Below are 19,795 nucleotides of genomic sequence, written 5' to 3' on the forward strand. Positions count from 1 at the left end.
CAACCATCAAATATGAGCGACATCGCCAAGAAAACCCTTCCTGCCGGCGCTCAACAGCAGGGCGCCAAAACAGCCGACACTACCTCTCAGGCCGACCCTTCAGCTCCTCGCTCCACCCACGCCGGCGAAGAAGGTGCCTCCTATGTGGGGGGCTCTGAGTCCTCCGCTGGGGGTGGGGAGTACACCCACGCAAAGCAGGGCGACGAGCACCTCGAGGGTATTGAAGAGGAGTCGGGAGAGATCCTTATGAAGGATGAGGAGGAGGGAGCCGAGAAACCTTCTAGTGATGAATTCGAGAAAGTAGAAGCGGAAGGTGATGATGCGAGAACGGAGCTGGAGGCTCAGAGTAGGGAGCCGGCGGACTTTGATGTTGGTGATGATGATGAAACGGAGGAGACGGAATCCAAGGCTCAAACTCAGACTACTGAGGGCCAAGAGGAGGCTGCTTCTGCCATTCCTGCTACCGAAACCGGGGAGGGCAGACCTGAAGAGCGGTCTACTGTTAGCGAGGCTTCCGGCAAGACTTCGTTGCTCACCGAGCAAGCCAAGGAGGCCCTCGACAAGGCCTCGAAGGACCAGCCCACTGAAGAAGCCCGCGAGTCTTTCCTCCAATCTGCCAAGGACGGTCTGACGGCCGGAAGCACCATGACCGGTGTAACTAAGAAAACGGGCGAGACTGAGACTTCCGCAGCGCAGTCGCAGCCGCAGGAACAGGCTTCGCACCCCAGCGACGAAGTCTCTGGTTCTCATCAGTACACCGTTCAAGAAGAAGGGGAGGAGGGTACTGAGACCAAGACCAAGACTGCTCCCAGCGAGTACACCGCTACCGCTCCCGACACTCAAGCGCAGCAGACCGGCACTTCCCAACCCAGCGGCGAAGTCTCCAAGGAGCAGCAATACGCTCGCTCCGTCACCTTTGATGAGTCGCAAAACAAGTCTCAGGAGGCGCCGACCGAGTACACGGGCGAGGACTCCGGCTCCGCGATCGGAACCGAACAGACGGCCACGCAACCTGGCACTGGCTACACTGGCACTGGCTACACCCAGTCGCAGTCGCAACCCCAGCCATCCCACCCATCAGACGAAATCTCGGGCACAAACCAATACACCGGCACGGGAACTACCACTTACGACTTCGGCACCCGCACCGCTACCGCGCCAACCCAAATCGGCGAAACCGACCAAACCGGCACGGGAACTACCACCTACGACTACGGCACCCGCACCGCCACCGCGCCGACCCAAACCGGCGAAACCGAACAAACCGGCGAGGGTGTCCCCACGGGCGAGTCGGTCACCGTCGCCGAGCACCTCGACTTCTCGGTGCTCAAGAACGGCAAGGTCAACAAGGGTGGTAACGTCATTGATTCCAATGGCAAGATTGTCGGGCGCGTCGTGTCGGGTATCCTGCAGTACCTCGTCGGCAAGAAGGTCGACGAGAACGGGGACATTTGGTCTGACAATGGAAAGGTGATTGGCAAGGCGGAGCCGATTTCCGACAGCGAGCGGGAGGATATGCTCAAGGAGCCGGCGCCCTTTGAGAGCTTCCCCGACGCGGTCGTGGACGGGAACGGCATGGTGGTCAGCAATGGGGAGTGGATTGGTAAAGTTATCGAGGGTGATTTGAAGGTGCTAAGAGGCAAGAGCGTCGATGCGGATGGCGACATTATGGATAAGGCCGGGAACGTGATTGGGCGTGCGGAACGCTGGGAGCCAGAACCCGAGGAGGAGCCTGAGCCCGAGCCCGAAGTGGACAAGAGCATTTTGGCAGGGAAGAGGGTCAATAAGGCTGGCAATGTGGTTGATGGCTCGGGAGTCATCTATGGTCGCGTGGTGGAGGGTGATGTGAAGAGGATGGTTGGTCGCATGTGCGATAAGAATGGCAACGTTCTCAGTGAGAGCGGTGATATTCTCGGCAAAGCCGATCTTGTGCCCGAGGGCGAGCGCGAGGGTATGAAGGAGGGTCCTTTCTCTGAGCTTGAGGGCTGCACCGTTGCCAAGGATGGAACCATCGTCACACCTGGTGGTGATATCGTCGGCCGTCTCGTCAATGGCGACCCCAAGGTGCTCTTTGGTCGCCCTGTCGATGACGATGGTGATGTCCTCGACAAGAACGGCAACGTCCTCGGCCATGCTGAGCGCTGGACGCCCGAGGAGGTTGAGCGGAAGAAGAACCCCATGTCTGACCGCAAGGTGAACCGTGAGGGCAACGTCGTCGATGAAGACGGTAACATCATCGGCAAGTTGACTTCCGGTGACCCTCAGTCTTGCTCCGGTAAGGAGATTGATGACGACGGAGACGTTGTCGACTACAAGGGTACTGTCATCGGCCACTGCACACTCCTCGAGGATCTTAGAGAAGAGGAGTCGCCCGAGGAAAAGGAGAAGAGGGAGCAGGCCGAGAAGGACAAGAAGCTGGCTCTCCAGATGGCTGTCTGCATTGAGCAGTGTCTTGACAAGATTCGCCCGCTTTGCAAGATGATCACCGAGGTGAGTTTCTCACGTGTATTACTTTGATCACTTACCTATCAGTCACTGACCAGCGAGTTTTGAACAACAGAAAATCGACAAGGCCGAACGCACTCCCGAGGATGAGCGTGACGAAGAGGCGCTCGTCAGGGAAGTCAAGCCTTTGATCGAGGAAGGTGGTCGTATCCTCACCGAGGCCAAAGGTATCATTAAAGGCCTCGACCCCGATGGCCGCATCGCAGCCAACGCCAAGCACAAGACTGCCTCGCGCGAGGCCACTCCTGAGGAGTACCATTTGGCTGAGGTCCTCAAAGACCTCACTGGTGACATTACGCAGTGCATCGAGAACGCCAAGAGAAAGCTTGAAGACATGCCTCATGCGAAGAAGGAGCTCAACCCTCTCTGGGGTCTTCTCAACGAGCCCCTCTTCCAGATCCTGGCTGCCGTTGGCTTGCTTCTGGCCGGTGTTCTTAACCTTGTCGGCAGATTGGTAGGTGTACACATATCTACCCGTCATTTTCTTGCTCTGGCGAATGGTGCTAACAGAGTTGTGCAGCTGAGCGGTCTCGGTCTTGGTGGGCTCGTCGACGGCCTTTTGGGAACACTTGGTCTCAACCGCGTCCTTGAGGGTCTTGGTCTTGGATCCCTTACCAAGAGTTTGACTGGAGCCAGCAAGAAGAAGAACAGTGGTCTCTTGGGCCTTGGTGGCTAGATGTGTACGGGAAAATGGGATGTTTTGGTCGTGGAATGTTTGGATATGGTAATGTTAATTGTCCTGATAAGTTAATGTGTGTCATGAACCCGGTTTGCGAATGTTAGTCTAGCTTCTTTCCAAGATCTTGGTTAAATGGTTCAGTGTTTACAGTCGAGTGTCCTACTCTAATATTCAGTCATTCTTCCCTCTCTTGTCCTACAGTGACAGTCAAAAAAATATTGTCACCCCTTACCCTATTAGACGTGTGGGGGAGGGTGACAGTATTTTTTGATCATGAGTTTAGAAAAAAGTTGCGAAATCTTGGATGACAAGAGACTTATTAATAGGCATATGAATTCCAAGCTTTGTATCACGACAAGGGCAATGGACCTTTTCGAAACCCTTGAGAAGAGTTGGATCCAGGGCCAAAAAGGACAGGCGTCGAATTACACTTGATCAGGAGAAGTTGACTCACCACCTAAAAATGTTAGTGTGAGCAACCCGAGCGGACGGTTCGCTTCCCCTACCCACTGCATGTCGAGTGGAACAGTCAACAACGAAACAGACCTCAGAGACCGTATCCTGGCTGGCATGAAACGGATGGAGTTAGCAGATCTCGACTATGTACATATCACCGCCAATGCCCCGTGGTGTTGTCTCTCTTATCGCCGGCCACGTCAACTGTCAAGACGGGAGTGACGACGCCGTCAAGGCTATGAGTACGTGCGTATCATGATGTTTGTTGAACCCTTGGAAGAACGGCCAAGAGCGGGAAAACGGCCTTCGGTGCATGCTCGGCAGTTGTTGTTGACATGGACAAGGATGAGAGGCTCTCACCAAGGAAACATTTCTGGAGCCGTGGATCGGTGGACTCTGTGGGTTCAGCGTGGACTGGGTGGGACCAGAGAAAAGGGTGGACGGCAGCGCAAGTGGATTTGCGGGGAGTGGTGTGGGCGATATCGGAGGTAGCAATTTGACTGTCGCAGCTCAATGCTGGAGACGTGATTGGTCAATTCGGCCACAGCTCGCAGTCCCAAAGAAGAACCTTGACGGTTGGTAATATTGGTGATGGTCGGTAGCGACGTCGGAGCACCTATTTAGACATGCCTAACCTTCGTTGCAAGGTTGGTTTTGGTTGTTATTGACTTTGTGGTAGTGAGAATGAAGCTATTCAGGAACGATGAAAGGGCAATATGAGAGCAAACTTGGAAGGCGGAAAGTCACCCCCCACATAGTATTCGTTGTTCTGAGGATTCGTGGCTGCCATGTGTGACACTAGCGATGCAGGGAAACGGGACCAGTACTTAGCGTTGGCCCAAATACGTCGACGGTGAAGCTGGTGGAATGTAGTCGCACGACCACATCATTGTCGGGCTAGATATTCGCCATTTTCGAGTTATGAAACTATTTGTTTATCATTTTGGAAGACATTTACGATGAAGTAGTGCTAGCCATGATCACGGAAAGCATGATTGCTGTGACGCTGCTTGCCCTTCTCCACCGAAACATAGTGGTGAAGGTGGAGGTGGCCTTTTCTCCGAATTTTTGATGAATTCCCGAACAAACATCGGTCCGCAGTCACGTTCCCTCGCTCCCCCGCCGTTGCAGAGTGCCGTGCCGTACCTGTGATTTTCCTGGTGCCGTCCGTGATTGGTCTTGACGGTGCCTTGCCCTGCATGTTTGTGCCTGACGTGTAGTCGTACTGACGGGATATTGGATGACTCCAACTGGGACAACCCACACACTCTTCCGTCGGCTGTCCGCTGTGTCGCGTGTGTCCCAACAAGGAACCAACTACATAATCGTGTTCAGAGTCAAATGTTACCGTCTTCTTTTTCGGTACGGGTTCGGGGATGCTAGGAATATAGACAGAACGTAAAAGACGAAGCTAAACAAGGGTGGCGGGTCTTGCGAGGCTCGGACAGAAGGAGCCGGCCGGCTGTTTCGTGGACCACCACAAGACGAGATCAAAGCGTCTACAAGATGGAGCAAGACACTTCAGTTGAAAGCTAAACACTTCCTATTCACAACCGCCACACCGAATTCCATCTTGCCTTCTGGTGGAAAGATGAGAAATGTCCAAAAGTTCAAAGGAATCGGCAGAACCCAGAGCCAATCACAGGCTCGTGCACCGTAGTGGCTGCTTCCGAAATCGCCACTACACTTTGCCAGCAACAAGCCGCTAGCGACCTGTCATTGGCTGAGATCACCCAAACCTGGCCTCTCGAGTTCCACCCGCCTGACTGTCGCGACCAGAGTACCCCACACTTTATGACTATCGTGCCGGCCAGAGTCAAATTTTTGAGCCCGGGCGGCGGTTCGACTCACATTGCTCCCGGTTCCCGGACGGTCTCGGTCTGGTAGTCGCTACACTGACCACCACACTGCACTGCATTGATTGATTCATCAATTGTCATCTAATAAAGTACAACAAGAGACACTCGCTTTCTTCGTAAGTCTGTCTTCTTGCTCCCTTTTCTACCCTTCCGCCAACCCCATCATCCATCATAAAATCCTTTGATGTTTTCCTAGTATTACAGGAATCACCTACAATCCTCCCTAATTTCTATTTCCTGCTGCGTCCTCAGCCGACGATATTCTCCTCTAACAAAGCCACTGTTTGATATAGCTTGTGGTCCCCCCGCCGCCGCCCGCGTGTAACAGCAATTCGTTATCCTCCCAACCGCTCCCAGTAGACCATATATATCCTCCAAGGCCGCGATGCTCCGATCACGTCAGGCCGCTCGCGCCTTGAAGGCGTTGACTGAGGCGCAACATATCTCCCAGCGTACCACCCTCTCTGCCTCCCAGAGGGCCGCTGTTCTTCTCACAAACCGCTCCGTGCAAACGAGGAATCAGTCCACTGCCGCAGCGTATGTCTTTCTCCAAAAAATATCCCTTGGCCCGGTTGCCGCCCCCTTCTACCAGTGACTCACGACCATCTAGAGATAGTCAGTGACAAGGCTAACATACACAACTAACACAGCGCGACGAGACCTACCCCTAGCCAACATTTCCAGCCTGAGCCTACACCTAGCAATGTTCAGCCTCTGGCCGGGCGCAAGCCCGACATGGACGAGTCGTATGTTCTATGCCCCGTCACAGCGAGTACGGATGTGATCTGGCCAGGCTAACAAGATATCCGTTATGCAGCTTCATCGGCAAGACCGGTGGTGAAATCTTCCATGAGATGATGCTCAGACACGGCGTTAAGCACATTTTCGGCTATCCTGGCGGTGCCATTCTCCCCGTCTTCGATGCCATCTACAACTCTCCCCATTTCGATTTCGTCCTCCCCCGCCACGAACAAGGTGCTGGTCACATGGCTGAGGGTTATGCCCGTGCTTCTGGCAAGCCCGGTGTCGTCCTCGTCACCTCCGGTCCCGGTGCCACCAACGTCGTTACCCCCATGGCCGATGCCCTTGCCGACGGTACTCCCATGGTTGTCTTCTCCGGCCAGGTCCCCACCACCGCCATTGGCAGCGATGCTTTCCAGGAGGCCGACGTCATTGGTATTTCTAGAGCCTGCACCAAGTGGAACGTCATGGTGAAGAGTGTCGCCGAGCTTCCCCGCCGCATTAACGAGGCCTTCGAGATCGCTACTAGCGGCAGACCTGGTCCCGTCCTCGTCGATCTCCCCAAGGATATCACCGCTGGTATCCTTCGCCGGGCCATCCCCACCGACACCGCCATCCCCACCAGCCCTAGTGCCGCCTCCCGCGCTGCCATTGAGCTGAGCCGCAAGCAGCTCGATGCCTCGATCCAGCGTGTTGCCAAGCTCGTCAACATTGCCAAGAAGCCCGTCATCTACGCCGGCCACGGTGTTGTCCAGTCTAAGGGCGGTCCTGCGCTCCTCCGCGCCCTTTCCGAGAAGGCCTCTATCCCCGTCACCACCACCCTCCACGGTCTTGGTGCTTTCGATGAGCTCGATGAAAAGTCTCTTCACATGCTCGGTATGCACGGTGCCGCCTACGCCAACATGGCCGTCCAGGAGGCTGATTTGATCATCTGCCTGGGTGGCCGTTTCGACGACCGTGTCACTCTTAACCTCAACAAGTTTGCTCCCGCTGCTAAGGCTGCCGCTGCCGAGGGTCGCGGTGGCATCGTCCACTTCGAGATTCTTCCCAAGAACATCAACAAGGTCGTCCAGGCTACCGAGGCTGTCGAGGGTGATGTTGCCACCAACATTGAGCTCCTCATCCCTCAGGTTGACGCCAAGACCATGGCCGACCGCAAGGAGTGGTTCGGCAAGATCAACGAGTGGAAGTCCAAGTGGCCTCTTTCCGACTACGAGCGCGCCGAGCGCACCGGTCTGATCAAGCCCCAGACCCTCATCGAGGAGCTCAGCAAGCTCACCGAGGGCCGCAAGGAGAACACCTACATTGCCACTGGTGTCGGCCAGCATCAGATGTGGACCGCTCAGCACTTCCGCTGGCGCCACCCCCGTACCATGATCACCTCCGGTGGTCTCGGTACCATGGGCTTCGGTCTCCCCGCCGCCATCGGCGCCAAGGTTGCCAAGCCCGATGCTCTTGTCATTGACATCGACGGCGACGCCTCCTTCGGCATGACCCTCACCGAGCTCTCCACCGCTGCTCAGTTCAACATTGGCGTCAAGGTCATCGTCCTCAACAACGAGGAGCAGGGCATGGTCACGCAGTGGCAGAACCTCTTCTACGACGACCGCTACTCGCACACCCATCAGAAGAACCCCGACTTCGTCAAGCTTGCTGATGCCATGGGCGTCCAGTCTAAGCGCATCATCAAGCCCGAGGAGGTCGTCGAGGGTCTCAAGTGGCTCATCGACTCGGAGGGCCCCGCCCTTCTCGAGGTCGTCACTGACAAGAAGGTTCCCGTCCTCCCTATGGTCCCTGCCGGCTGCGGTCTGGATGAGTTCATCACCTTCGACCAGGAGCGTGACAGGAAGCGTCGTGAGCTGATGGTCAAGCGTACCGGTGGTGTCCACGGTCTTTAAATGTTTTATCGTTTACATCGATTTGGATCTATTCCATATGGCGATGAAGATGGATGGATAACATGTGGTGTTGGTCAAAAATGGGGATTTTCCTTTCGGCGTTTTACAAGCTGTATGTCTTTTTTTACAACTGCATTACCGGGACAAGAAAAAGGGTCTGTGTTGTTGGTGATCCGGCAACGTTCGGCGAGGGATCTATTTCCATGATTTGGTTGGGGTGAAGTGAAAACGCATATTCTACTTTTCGTTTTCAAGGGCTGCATGCGCGTATTCTTACCTCCGGGAGGAGGGAAAGAAAAGAGTGCAAAAGGTGACTTTCGATCACACAAGGAGGTTGTGTGTGGGTACAACAAGCATAAATCTGTTTGATGAAGTTGCGACTGCTTTGCGGGCCTGTATATATTTTTATTTCCTTGAATGACTGGATACCACGATTTTTCCTTGCGCAATCACAGTTCTATCGCATCCAAGCATCACCTTAACCCAAACCGGTGACACTCGTAGACCATGAAATCATATATACCCACCCACCTTGTTGGTATTTGTGCATTTCATGAGTTTGTATGCCTACAGATGTTACCTCCAGTTCATGGACGGTATCACGATGCCGTCGTTGCCGAGGAAACGCATCACAACAATTGTTTAGCAAGCAATAGGGGTAAACCCGAGTTCATTAACCCCAAGTGTGTACAACCATTTTTTTTTCCTTCTCTAAGCTACCCTAGATAACCCGCCGACCCACGCCATTTCTTTGCTCAGGGTAGGAGTAATAGAGGTACTTGTGTGCGCGAAGCCAGAAACAGAAAGCAAAGATTCAATAAAAATCATCCATCAACCCATCCAACGCTCCCGTCCCGCGAAGAACAAACTTCGCTCTTTCCCTCCGGATCATATGTTACGCATGACCGTCACATTACACTGTTATACCTATTCCCCCTTTCCAATGCCTCCCCCCTTCATCCACCCCACGCATGAATTCCGAAATCTGTGGATGGATGCAAAAAGCAAAAACGAAAACCAACAGACAGTAATGATGCGAGGGAGCAATCATCGTCTGGGTAATGTTCGTCGTGCACGAAGCTTTAGAGGAAGGTTACTTCGTGTGGTGCGAAGCCTGGATAGCGGTCTGGATACAACATACGGGTTAGCAATTAGCCATTGGGTTGGTGGATCTTGGAGGAGAACAGAAGTGGCTTGAAGGCCAAGATAAACATTCGAATGGCCGCAGGCTCGGGCTACTAATGGGCTCTGTCCAATCGACAACCTGACCGTGACAGCGATGGGACAATGGTGAAAAACCAGACTACTATCATCATCATCCTCATCTAACTGAGTCTCGGCCGCAACAACGGACTTAACTTAGACAACCGTCCACTCTTCTTCCTCCACCAAGAAGTCCAAGGCTGCCGCGCCTGGGACTTCTTGGTGGAGGAAGAAGAAGGAAGGTTCTGTTTCAAAAAAGACACCAAAGGGGGAGTTAGACAACCAAACCAAACGAAACGGAACAAACAAAACGCAAGGAGGAATGGAATGAATGCTTGAGACAGAGAGAGGAGAGAGAGAAAAAGAAACAACGTACCGGGCAGTTCTCGCAAGCACAGTCTCCCGGCGTACAAGTGCAGCTACCAGTATGGCCGCAATCGCACGTCTGTGCCGGCTTGGTGGCTACTGGCTTGTCGCGGGTCTCCGAAGCAGCAGCAGCGCCAGTGGAAGGGCCCGTGTTGGTGCCTGAGCCGGAGCTCATGTCGGCCTTGGTAGACGGTTTATCGGACATTGTGACTTTTAACTAGTAGGGTGGTGTTTTGGGTGCGCCCAAGTGGAAGTGGAATGTGTGTTTGGCTGAGTTGGGTTGTTGCGCTGGAGTCAAATATGGTGTGTTCGGTGCTGGTCGGTGATGGGGTGGAGAGAAGATCCGGTAGAGGTGATGAGGTGATGAGGTGATGAGAGGATGGGGGGGTTATATAGCTAATAGTGGGAGGGCTGGGTTACGGCTGATGGACTTCGGATGGGAAACGATGAATGGAAGGGAGAGATGCAGTAGAGGAAGATTGGAGTAGTGGCGAGGTGACGTAAGTGCGGTTTAGAAAAGTTTAGAGTGGTGATGGTGAAAGGGATCATGGGTTGGATACGGGCAAGAACGGGCAAAGCGGGCGAGAGCGGTCGTGAACTGAGTAACATGGACGGACCAAGGTGGACATGAGCTACTAGGTAGAGGTACCTAACCAACCCCTCTGGGAACTGAACACACCTAAAGCTATGAGGAGCTCTCGAGAATTTGAGGAAGTCGAGTCGAGGAATCCAAGTCTTCTGACTCTGCGCATCGTGGTTCGTCAATCGAAACGGTAGTGACGATAAACCTTTCTCTTCACAGTTTTCGGAATAAGAGCTCACGGGCTCAAGGACATCACAAGGTCTCTGCGAGCAACCACGAGCTAAGCGGAAGATTGTCCGAGCGCAGAGCAATCGTCATACCTTCCGTGCGTCCGCTGGAGTGAGGAGAAAGGTCAGCCTTGAGGTATTAGGTTATTGGGTGAGGCACATGAAAGACGGCTTTTGGGGAGGCTGACCAACATTTGGGAAGCTGATATAATGATACAAGGTAGTCCAACAGCAAAGAGCTAGCACACTGCAGAAACAGAAGAAGGGTAACCAACAACTACCTTCGACAAAAAGCAATGGCTTGTCTCCATATCCCAACAAGAAGGACGATCCGAAAAATTCCAAACCCAGAGCTGCCAAGTAAAACCACCCAAGCCAACATGGCAAGAGAGAAACTTGGAGATGAAAGAGAAGAAAGTAAAAAGGGGGTATCCAGACATGCAAACCTATATTATCAACACCTTCCATCCTTACAGTGATCAATCCTCCCTCTTCCCTATCATCATAAACCCTATACAGTTCCTTTAGTCCCTTCCGTCCCTACGGCACCTACTGCGCCTGTGGTACCGTCTCCGTCAAAGCCTTGTTGACTCTTGAATAAAACTTTGCCGCATGCTGCTTGGGGAAAGTGATCTCCTCAACCAAATAATCTGGCAGCAGATCGATAAGCGCGCGGTCCCTGCTCGCATCAAGCTGCGGCATGTAGTGGAACTGGTCTTCGTCGAAGTACTGGGTCGTCTCATCCGCGTCGACGTGGGGGGAGTTGGCGCTGATGTGTGCAAGTTTGAAATGGAGTGCTGATCACAGGTATTGTTAGTGAACCTGTATTGTGAACAAGCAGAAGGTGGGAGAACGGGGTATACGACGACTTACTTCCATTCTTCCCCGTCTGTATACAATCATACACATCCTCACCCGTCTGCTGGTCCCTCTTGACCCCTCTGACGATTAACCCGGTCAGATCCGAGTAGAGATCCTCTTTCAATTGGTGCTGCTGAGTCGCTTGGGCAATGGCTTCCGAGTTGCCCATGGTGAGCATGCGGTTGCCGTTCTGCTTGTTCTTCATGGCGCTTCCAGGCACTTGAGGTTGGCCAATTTTGGCGACTGCTGCGGCTTCGGCTTGACGGGAGGCTGTGAGCTTGATGTTGAGGGCATTAATTTCTGTCTTGGATTTTGTGAGGGAGCTCGTGAGTTCGGCGACTTTGGCGTCAAGGGTTGACAGTTGGGATTCGGATGCTTCGAGCTGCTTGTGGAGCCGGGTGGCCTCTCTGGCGGCTTCCTTTTGGGAGGTGAGCTCGGCTTTGAGGGCAGCAATTAGCTGGTCGGAGGCTGTGGAGGGGTTTGTTAGCAGTTGTCACCCAATAGTTTCCGAACACAAGACATAACATACCAGCCGTCCTCTCCTCGGATTGCTTCCTCAATTTATCAAAGTTCCTCTCTGCCTCCTTAACCGCAACCTCTCTCAGATCTCTGTATTTCAGCTCCAACGCCTCGTACTTCTGCGTCAGCTCGCCCAACTTGCGCCGTAGCTCCGGGTCGTCAGTCCTTGCCCCAGCCGTATGTGTCTTAAACCCCAGCCCCAACGAAGACGACTTCCTGGTTGTGCTCGCTGGAGGTCCGCTATGCCACGCTCCCGGGATCGGTAACGATTCTTCCTCCTCAATTTGAGTCTCCTCATGTGTCACCTCCGTTAACTCTTCCTGCTGTGACGTCTCATCCTCTTCCACTGCCACCAATTCCTCCACCTTCTTCTTCCTCCCCCTTCCGCCCCTTATCGCGGTCGCCGTCACCGACATCGGCGTCTCCGTCACAGCCGCGGCAGCAGTTTTCCTGGGCCTCCCCCTTGCCGCCCTTGTCGTTGTTTCCTTCGGCGGCGCCTCCACTTCCTCGGGAGCAGTAACATCATGCATGGTCGTATCCTCGTCCCCTTGCTCCTCCGCAATCGTCCCGGTGTGCTCGGTAGATTCCATCTCTTCCTCTTCTATAATAGTGGCGGCGGCGCGCTTCCCCCTTCCACTGGTGCGAGTTGCTCTTCCGACGGTGGAGGGAGTCGCGGTAGCGTTGCCGGAACTCTCTGCCAGCGCGGCACGAGCAAGGGCGGCTTTTTGTCGGACTGTAAGGGCTTTGGTCTTTTGCGCGGACGCCTTGGTGACTTTGTTTGCGGAAGCGGCCGCCGCAGCGGTTCGCTTGCTCGCTACGGAGGGAGTGGAAGCGGTCTTTCGTTTGGCGGGAGCCATTGTGCTTGCGCCTGCGCCCGAGGCGGCTTTTTGTCTTGTTGCTAGGGCTGCTGTTGTTGTTTGGGCTGTCGCTTGTTTCGCCTTTGACGCAGCGGTGGGTTTAGTTGCTGACCCCGTCTTGACTCCTGTCGTGCTCGGCTGCTTGAGGATCGATTTTGGCTTTGTTATTGTCGATGTCAATTTTGTTTTCGTTGCCGCTTTGCTGCTGCCGAAGCGAGTAGATGCAGGCCCGCTAAGTCCGTCCTCCGAATCCGATTCCACCAGTCCCAGCAAACGAGTGCCGCGTTGCGCCCTTGACATCAGACTGCAAGGTAATGCGAAATGTGCAGGAAGGGATACCTGTACGTGGGTTTCCGACCGGCACAGGTTGTCGTCTGGCGGAGGCGGTCGTCGATCGCGCTGGCGATGATTGGCGCGCAATGGAGTCGAATGGGATGCGATTAGCGACGCGCAGGTCGGTAGCTGCTGCTCCAAATTGGGCGAATGACTGGCGGCAATTGTAACTTGGAAAGGCACGTCGGTGTATTCCACTTGCTTTGCGACAAGTCGGTGTCAGCGCGGGTGCGAAAGGATGACGAACTTCACGCGATTGAAGGTTGCTGGGCCGCAAAAGTAAACAATTTATTGTCGGGAAGGAAGTGGAGGGGCTGTCGCAAGACAGAATCGCGGCTTGTTTTCCTCTTTTAGGGTTAGGGTCAGAGCCGGCTACATCTTTCATTACCTCCGAGCCCCTTTCCTAACCCCAACGGTATATGCATGGTAAAAGGGAATGGCAAGATCATTCTCATAAAGTTCCTGTTTCTTAGTGGAATCTGCAGATGGTAATCTGAAATAGCGCCCCCCAAATCGTCAGACGTACCGCCGCAACTCCCATGGTCTTTATTCTGCCCATATACCCTTCGAACGCCAGATATGTACAAGCCCGCTATATGTGATGAAGTTTTCATGAAACTGTTTCCCCGCCGTTTACCATTACGATCGATATCGAATACCACATCCTGTTACTGCTCTTCGTTAATAAAACGAAGTGGACTCTGTCCTCAGCGACAAGAAAGCCAACGAACCAACAAGCAGGCCGCCTAGTCCTCAGCTGTCCTCTTTGCCTCTTTCAGTCTCTGATGGTGTTGCCGCCTGATGGTCCACAATGAGACGCAAAGCCCGATAGCGCAAGCACCAAGCGTCATGTAATATGCGTCTTTGTAGCAATCGATACCATCAGGACAGGTGCGCTCGCCCTCGTCATTGACAATGCTGTGCTTGTCAAAGACTTTGCCGTAAAACAGGTTAAAGACGTTGCCTGATACGACAGGGCTCAAAGTCATGAAGCCCCAGTTTTGACTGAGTCCATGGATACCAAACGATTCGGCCACGATGGATGGAAAAACGCCGAAGAGGAAGCCGTAGCCAAGACCAGAAAGACCGGAGACGAAACCGAGCAGATGTGGGTTGAGGATGTTGAGAGCGCACAGCTGAGCGATGAAGAAAATCACGCTTCCTAATGCAAGGCACCAGACACGGCTGGCCTTCAACACCTTGACGAGGAAATCTGATCCGACACCTTGAAAGTAAAGTTAGTATTAATCTTCAACATGGAATTGAGCCACTTCTTACCGCTGAGCAGCCGGCCAATAAAACTACCGATAGACAGAATAGAAACATGCATCTGTTGTCGATGAACGAGGAATGTGTCATCAACTGTTTTGTCATAGTATTTCCATAGAGCGTTGACATCATGGCCAATGTTGCTGTTAGATGTTAGCGGGCAGGGCACATAGTATAGGTAGAAGGTCACAGCAAGGACTCAACACGTACTTGATGGTCATCAAACCAATTCCAGCCAAGATGGCCATAATGCAAAATAGTTGCCAAAACTCGAGACTCTTCAGCAAGGCCCAACCACGGATATCTATACGGTGCGAACGATCCATATCAACACTGCTCTCAACATAAACATCACCTGGTAGTGAGGACGATCTGGACACAAGGGACGATGTCTCGTCAATGTCCTCCTGTGCCGTTCCCGCGGAGGCCGCTTCGACGTCATTGGATCGGCGAGGAGGGCTGACGTCTCGAGAAGATGAGGGCCCCACGAGCTCGTCTGTGGCTCCGCTGAGGGCCGGTGCTGTAGTGCCACTGGGAGTGGTGTAAACAGTGGGCGACATACCAGGTTCTCCGTCGACGAAACTGCGACCAGTCTGGGGCTTGGACTCCTCAGATAGTGTCCGGCGCAATTGTTGAGAGCTCGAGAGCCCTGGCCCGGAATGGATCGGGTGATACGAAGAACGCGGGTAAACCTTGAGGAAGAAAAACCCGAGGAACGTAAGGGTGAAAGTACCAACGGAAAGGAACATGAGGAAGGCGCCAGTGTTGCCGGGGAAGAAGACACTCCCAGAGGCGGAGAAGAAGAATGCACTAAGACCAAAGGCGGCCAGCGGAAAGGCTGTGGCTGTTCCGCGGTGATGAGGCCAATTCAGCGCCGACGTTTTGACTGAGGCAGCAAAGGCCATGCAGCTTCCAAATCCAGTCAAGAAGCTGAAGATGCAAAGCAGGGGAACGGAGCCAGTGCCGCTTTCATAGGCGGCTTTGAAGGGGAAGTATCCCAAGCCCAGCAACAAGGCGCCGAGAATGACTGGTGGGCGGGTTCCTCGGCGGTCCACATACATTCCAACTGGCACGCCCATCGAATACATGCCCAGATTCCCGGCCAGTCCGATCAGGTTGCTCTGCGTCGTCGTGAGGTGCAGCTTGTCGGCAAACTGAGGAGCCCATGCTGAGTAGACATACTATCCAGAGTACGCAGACGGCGCAAGGAGTTAGCAGTAGTCCCATTGTGGTAGCTTTGTGTTGCACGACAGATCAGGGAAATCGCCCACATTTGTTCCACATGCTAGTGATATGACCGTTGCTGCTATGCTCGACACCAGGCGGGCGCGCTTAAGCTGCTGGTCGAGCATGGTCCTAGTTGTAGTTGTCATGGTTGGGATAACCGCAAGGTGAAGAGACTCCTGAGTCTCGAACGGTCAAGTTATCACGATCAAACGGTCTGAAGCATCCCCGCGACGCCGTTGCAATGAAGGGCCCCTGCCGATCGCAAAAGGTGTCGGAAACCCGGAGTTGGAACAGGCCAAAACTAGTACAAAGATGGTAGAATCGGCAGCAAGCCTGGCATGGCAATTCAGAAACAGGATGAAGGAAATACGATCAAGTCAAAGTTGGGAGGAGGGAGGGAGGATGTGTGTTGTCGTCACTGGGGTGTAGGTACTTCCGACACATGCCTTATCTGACACTACCTTATCAGCCCGCATTATACTCGTTGTAAGGGGTGTGAATTGTTAGCGGTTGTCCAGTGACGCAGGCCCGCTGATTGCGAGTTCCTGGGGTCATTGTCCCAAAGGCCATCTTGTGATTGGCCCAGCGCCAGCGGGCAGCTGACAGGCGGTTCCGATACAGGACCTGAGCAGCCAGCCGCCTATCCAAGTATGATAGGTACATATGAAACATGATCCGTCGTCCATCTTTCTGTCGCAGTCTCTCCTGAATCTCTCTCCCGTCGGCGGGGCAGAGCTGAGGTGAAGAGAACAGCCCATGTATTGGTGCCTGATACAACGGTGTGAGATGAGAGTTGAGTACCAGAATCGTGGCACAAGACTGTCATTAGCTAACCCACGTAGCTGTTGGAGAGCAGTGTCCACTCCCCGTAGGCCTAGAATTTAGTAACGAGTTGGATACGTAATGAGAATGGGGGCATGGATGGACCTGGACAGCTGAATGTTCCCCAGATTCGAAACGGGTCCTGGAGTCACGATGCCGGCGGGTCCCCGCTTGCCCCGGGCTCGGGAGACGGGGATGCCGGTTTGCCCGGGATCCATGTCCGTGGATCCGGATCCGAAAGTTATCGACTTTGGAGGAAAGCTGAGGGTTACGGCCGGGTACTAGCCCACGTGGTATCGTTGCTGTGTACATATTCAATACTTGTAATCCAATGGTACCCGGCCAGGGGTCTATGATGGCTTTCAGTGCATTTTGAGGTCAGCATCTAATGACTGGATTATCAAGAAGCATGAGAGGTGATCCGTGTCAATTGGAACGGGCAAGCGAGATTTTGAAAAGGCATTGAAGAGTCGGTAATCTAAACGGCGAGGCTTTCACTTTCATCGATCTGACGCACAGGCGGAAGTTGCCCAGTTGAGATTGGACTGATCGAGACGGGCATTGATCATGCCCGCTGAACGTACTCATGGTGGCGCAGTGTGGCTTGAATGCCAGTACTCTGCGTGAGAACTGAAATGATTGGCCCCGAGAGGTGGCCGGGGCTTCTGCCAGTCCAGCCGCCGCGTGTGTACAGTACAGTAGTCATCTGCTACTACTTACCCACCCGCTGAACCAACTGCCCTGACGTCCGTCTGGTCGCAAGTTGACGACTCACGCTGTGGGATCTTGGATGATTCTAGACCTCGTTACCTACCTATCACCAAACCTCTCTTTCTCGACTATCGAGCCGATACGATTTGCGCCGCCCAGTTTCAACGGCGAGCATAATTTCCTATTCGCTTCTTCCGTCATTAATCGACCAAAATCAAACTGAAAACCGCAACCTAGTCGACTCTTCGCCATGGGCGCGCTTCTTTCGCTGCCGCTGCTCGCGGTGCCGAGTCTAGGCACTGTAAGTTGCCTCCACACCACGAGCTCACGAACTCGACGTTATGACCCATGATACTGACCATCTCCCTCCGTCACACAGATCCTCGGATTTGCTGGTAGTTGCTGCGGTGCTGCGGCATGCTCCGCTCTCTGTAGCGCGTGCGGAAAATGCGGCAACAGGTTGGTGACGATTGTCTCTACGGCATCCTGTTTGCTAGACTAACATCGGTTGGAATAGTGTCCTTACCCGTATCGCATATGCCCTCATCCTTCTCATCAACTCGATACTTTCGTGGATAATGCTCACCAAATGGGCAATCGAAAAACTGCAACACCTCACCTTCAACTACGTCAAGATCAGCTGTGGAGATGGAGACTGCTATGGCTGGCTCGCTGTCCACCGCATCAACTTTGCTCTCGGCTTGTTTCACCTGATGCTGGCTGGCCTTCTCCTCGGAGTTAACTCTTCTAAGCACCCTCGCGCGAAAATCCAGAACGGCTTCTGGGGACCCAAGATCATCGCCTGGCTCGGCTTGATTGTCCTAACCTTCTTCATCCCGGACGAGTTCTTTGTGTTCTGGGGCAACTATGTCTCGTTTATTTGTGCGATGCTCTTCCTCATCCTCGGCCTTATTCTACTGGTCGACCTGGCGCACAACTGGGCCGAGTACTGCCTGGCGCAGATTGAGGATACCGACTCGCGTACTTGGAGAATCATCTTGATTGGCTCGACGCTGAGCATGTACCTCGCGTCCCTTGCCATGACCATCATCCAGTACATCTTCTTCGCTGGGAATGGCTGCTCTATGAACCAAGCAGCAATTACCATCAATCTGCTACTCTGGATCGCCGTTTCGGCCATATCTGTGCATCCGACAGTGCAGGAGTACAACCCCAAGGCGGGGCTTGCGCAAGCCGCCATGGTGGCCATCTACTGCACCTACCTGACCATGTCTGCGGTCTCGATGGAGCCTGATGAGACCGAAGACCGGCGGTGCAACCCTCTGGTGCTGGGCCAGGGCACGCGGACCACCACCATTATTCTCGGCGCCATCGCAACCATGCTCACGGTGGCCTATACTACCACACGGGCAGCAACCCAGAGCCTTGGTCTCGGTGGAAGCGGAAGGGGACAGATCCAGCTGCCCGATGAGGATGAGCATGACCTCGTGACGCAACAACCAAGCTTTCGGCGGGAGATGCGGGCTGAGGCGCTCCGTAGGGCCGTTGAGGAAGGAAGTCTTCCTGCAGATGCCCTCTTATCAGATGACGACGAGAGCGATGCGGGTGACCGTACGGCCAACGATGATGAGAGATCGAGCACTCAGTACAGTTATGCCATGTTCCACATCGTCTTCTTCCTGGCCACTGCCTGGGTTGCTACCTTGTTGACCATGGACTGGGATGACAAGAAGCAGGGCGACTTTGCCACGGTTGGTCGTACGCTGTGGGCGAGCTGGGTCAAGATCGTGAGCTCGTGGGTCTGCTACGGCTTGTATACCTGGACCCTGGTTGCACCAATTGTGCTGCCAGACCGCTTCGATGGCTACTAAACGGTTTTGAATACTTTGGCGCCTCGGGTACCCGCTTGAGGTTGAGGGAGTACACTACCTTTTTTTTTCTCACTTATCACATTTTTGTATTGGAGTTCTAGGGGCTAATGCATTTCGGGTGTATGGGGTTATGATGGCAACTGGATCTGATAGTTTTAGTCAAGCATCGCTTTCGTGTTTCTGGTAGGCCATTTGCTGAATGATATTTGGATATATTTTATATCACAGGCGTACCTATGTCAGACATTTTGGGCACCAGATATGCCATTTGGTGAGATGCTTATCCATTTATAACTGAAGTAGAAACGGGATAAGGTGGGTTCAATGACATGGATATGATGGAAGCATCGAAGAGCGAAAGTGGCCGCCATGTTCGGGCAAGGCCAACGATGCCAGGTATCTGGAGCGTAACTTCCTTATACGGAATTACTAGCAAGAAACCCTAAGGCTGGTACGTCCCTTCCTTCACAACCCGCACAGATCTCCAGCTCCTCTGTCAGAGTCGAGTGAAAATATCTAACAAATATCATGTCTTGCCCAATGCGATCTCCCCATCCAACTAGAGCTCATCCCGGCCGAGTTGCATCATCCGAACCTTCCATTGTTCCAGGAAAAGAGATATTCGACTTCTGTTATCTTTCGATCCCCAACCATTTAGTCTTTTCCACCCAATTATCTGGCTAAATCTCCTTGCGGCCGGAAGCCCTTGTCTTTCTTACTGGCATTAATCCTTCACTTTCTTCTCCCGCACTCTCGTCATTCTTCTTTCACCGGTTGTCGCAAGAAGGTGTCAGGTGTACATCGGCAAAGCTTTCTCGCGGCAACGCAACGTCGTGGGCATTCCGGC

At 53.5% G+C, this 19,795-nt stretch overlaps 6 protein-coding genes across 7 annotated transcripts; 3 read left to right on the forward strand and 3 right to left on the reverse strand.

Moving 5' to 3' along the window:
- Nucleotides 1-12: 12 nt before the first annotated feature.
- NCU07981 (hypothetical protein) lies at nt 13-3,371 on the forward strand (the record flags this gene model as incomplete). The annotated part of the gene is made up of 3 exons (XM_957558.2): nt 13-2,490; nt 2,561-2,959; nt 3,026-3,371. 3 exons carry the CDS (start codon nt 13-15, stop codon nt 3,179-3,181), a joined length of 3,033 nt encoding a protein of 1,010 aa, XP_962651.1. The 3' UTR covers nt 3,182-3,371.
- A 2,084-nt stretch (nt 3,372-5,455) lies between these two features.
- Nucleotides 5,456-8,607, forward strand: NCU07982. Of its 2 annotated transcripts, XM_011395984.1 has the most exons (4): nt 5,456-5,615; nt 5,793-6,036; nt 6,150-6,245; nt 6,317-8,607. In XM_011395984.1, the coding sequence occupies exons 2-4, from the start codon at nt 5,885-5,887 to the stop codon at nt 8,136-8,138; spliced, it is 2,070 nt and encodes a 689-aa protein (XP_011394286.1). In that variant the 5' UTR covers nt 5,456-5,615; nt 5,793-5,884; the 3' UTR covers nt 8,139-8,607. The 2 variants fall into 2 exon arrangements, with proteins under 2 accessions (XP_011394286.1, XP_011394285.1); XM_011395983.1 differs by having other exon boundaries at nt 5,602-6,036; nt 6,317-8,601.
- A 606-nt stretch (nt 8,608-9,213) lies between these two features.
- Nucleotides 9,214-10,048, reverse strand: NCU07983 (hypothetical protein). The gene is made up of 2 exons (XM_957560.2): nt 9,718-10,048; nt 9,214-9,264 (listed from the first exon to the last, which is right to left on the reverse strand). The coding sequence occupies exons 1-2, from the start codon at nt 9,910-9,912 to the stop codon at nt 9,232-9,234; spliced, it is 228 nt and encodes a 75-aa protein (XP_962653.2). The 5' UTR covers nt 9,913-10,048; the 3' UTR covers nt 9,214-9,231.
- Nucleotides 10,049-10,694: 646 nt separating this feature from the next.
- Nucleotides 10,695-13,331, reverse strand: NCU07984 (chromosome segregation protein). Its single transcript, XM_957561.2, has 3 exons — nt 11,908-13,331; nt 11,391-11,846; nt 10,695-11,314 (listed from the first exon to the last, which is right to left on the reverse strand). The coding sequence occupies exons 1-3, from the start codon at nt 13,052-13,054 to the stop codon at nt 11,067-11,069; spliced, it is 1,851 nt and encodes a 616-aa protein (XP_962654.2). The 5' UTR covers nt 13,055-13,331; the 3' UTR covers nt 10,695-11,066.
- Nucleotides 13,332-13,361: 30 nt separating this feature from the next.
- NCU07985 (MFS transporter) lies at nt 13,362-15,998 on the reverse strand. The gene is made up of 4 exons (XM_957562.3): nt 15,628-15,998; nt 14,567-15,537; nt 14,366-14,499; nt 13,362-14,312 (listed from the first exon to the last, which is right to left on the reverse strand). Exons 1-4 carry the CDS (start codon nt 15,727-15,729, stop codon nt 13,834-13,836), a joined length of 1,686 nt encoding a protein of 561 aa, XP_962655.3. The 5' UTR covers nt 15,730-15,998; the 3' UTR covers nt 13,362-13,833.
- A 1,132-nt stretch (nt 15,999-17,130) lies between these two features.
- On the forward strand, nt 17,131-19,405 carry NCU07986 (membrane protein TMS1). Its single transcript, XM_957563.3, has 3 exons — nt 17,131-17,417; nt 17,496-17,575; nt 17,634-19,405. The coding sequence occupies exons 1-3, from the start codon at nt 17,367-17,369 to the stop codon at nt 18,946-18,948; spliced, it is 1,446 nt and encodes a 481-aa protein (XP_962656.1). The 5' UTR covers nt 17,131-17,366; the 3' UTR covers nt 18,949-19,405.
- Nucleotides 19,406-19,795: the final 390 nt, after the last annotated feature.

The sequence above is a fragment of the Neurospora crassa genome, linkage group IV (genome assembly GCF_000182925.2).
Source record: "Neurospora crassa OR74A linkage group IV, whole genome shotgun sequence".
NCBI classification, from domain to species: domain Eukaryota; kingdom Fungi; phylum Ascomycota; class Sordariomycetes; order Sordariales; family Sordariaceae; genus Neurospora; species Neurospora crassa.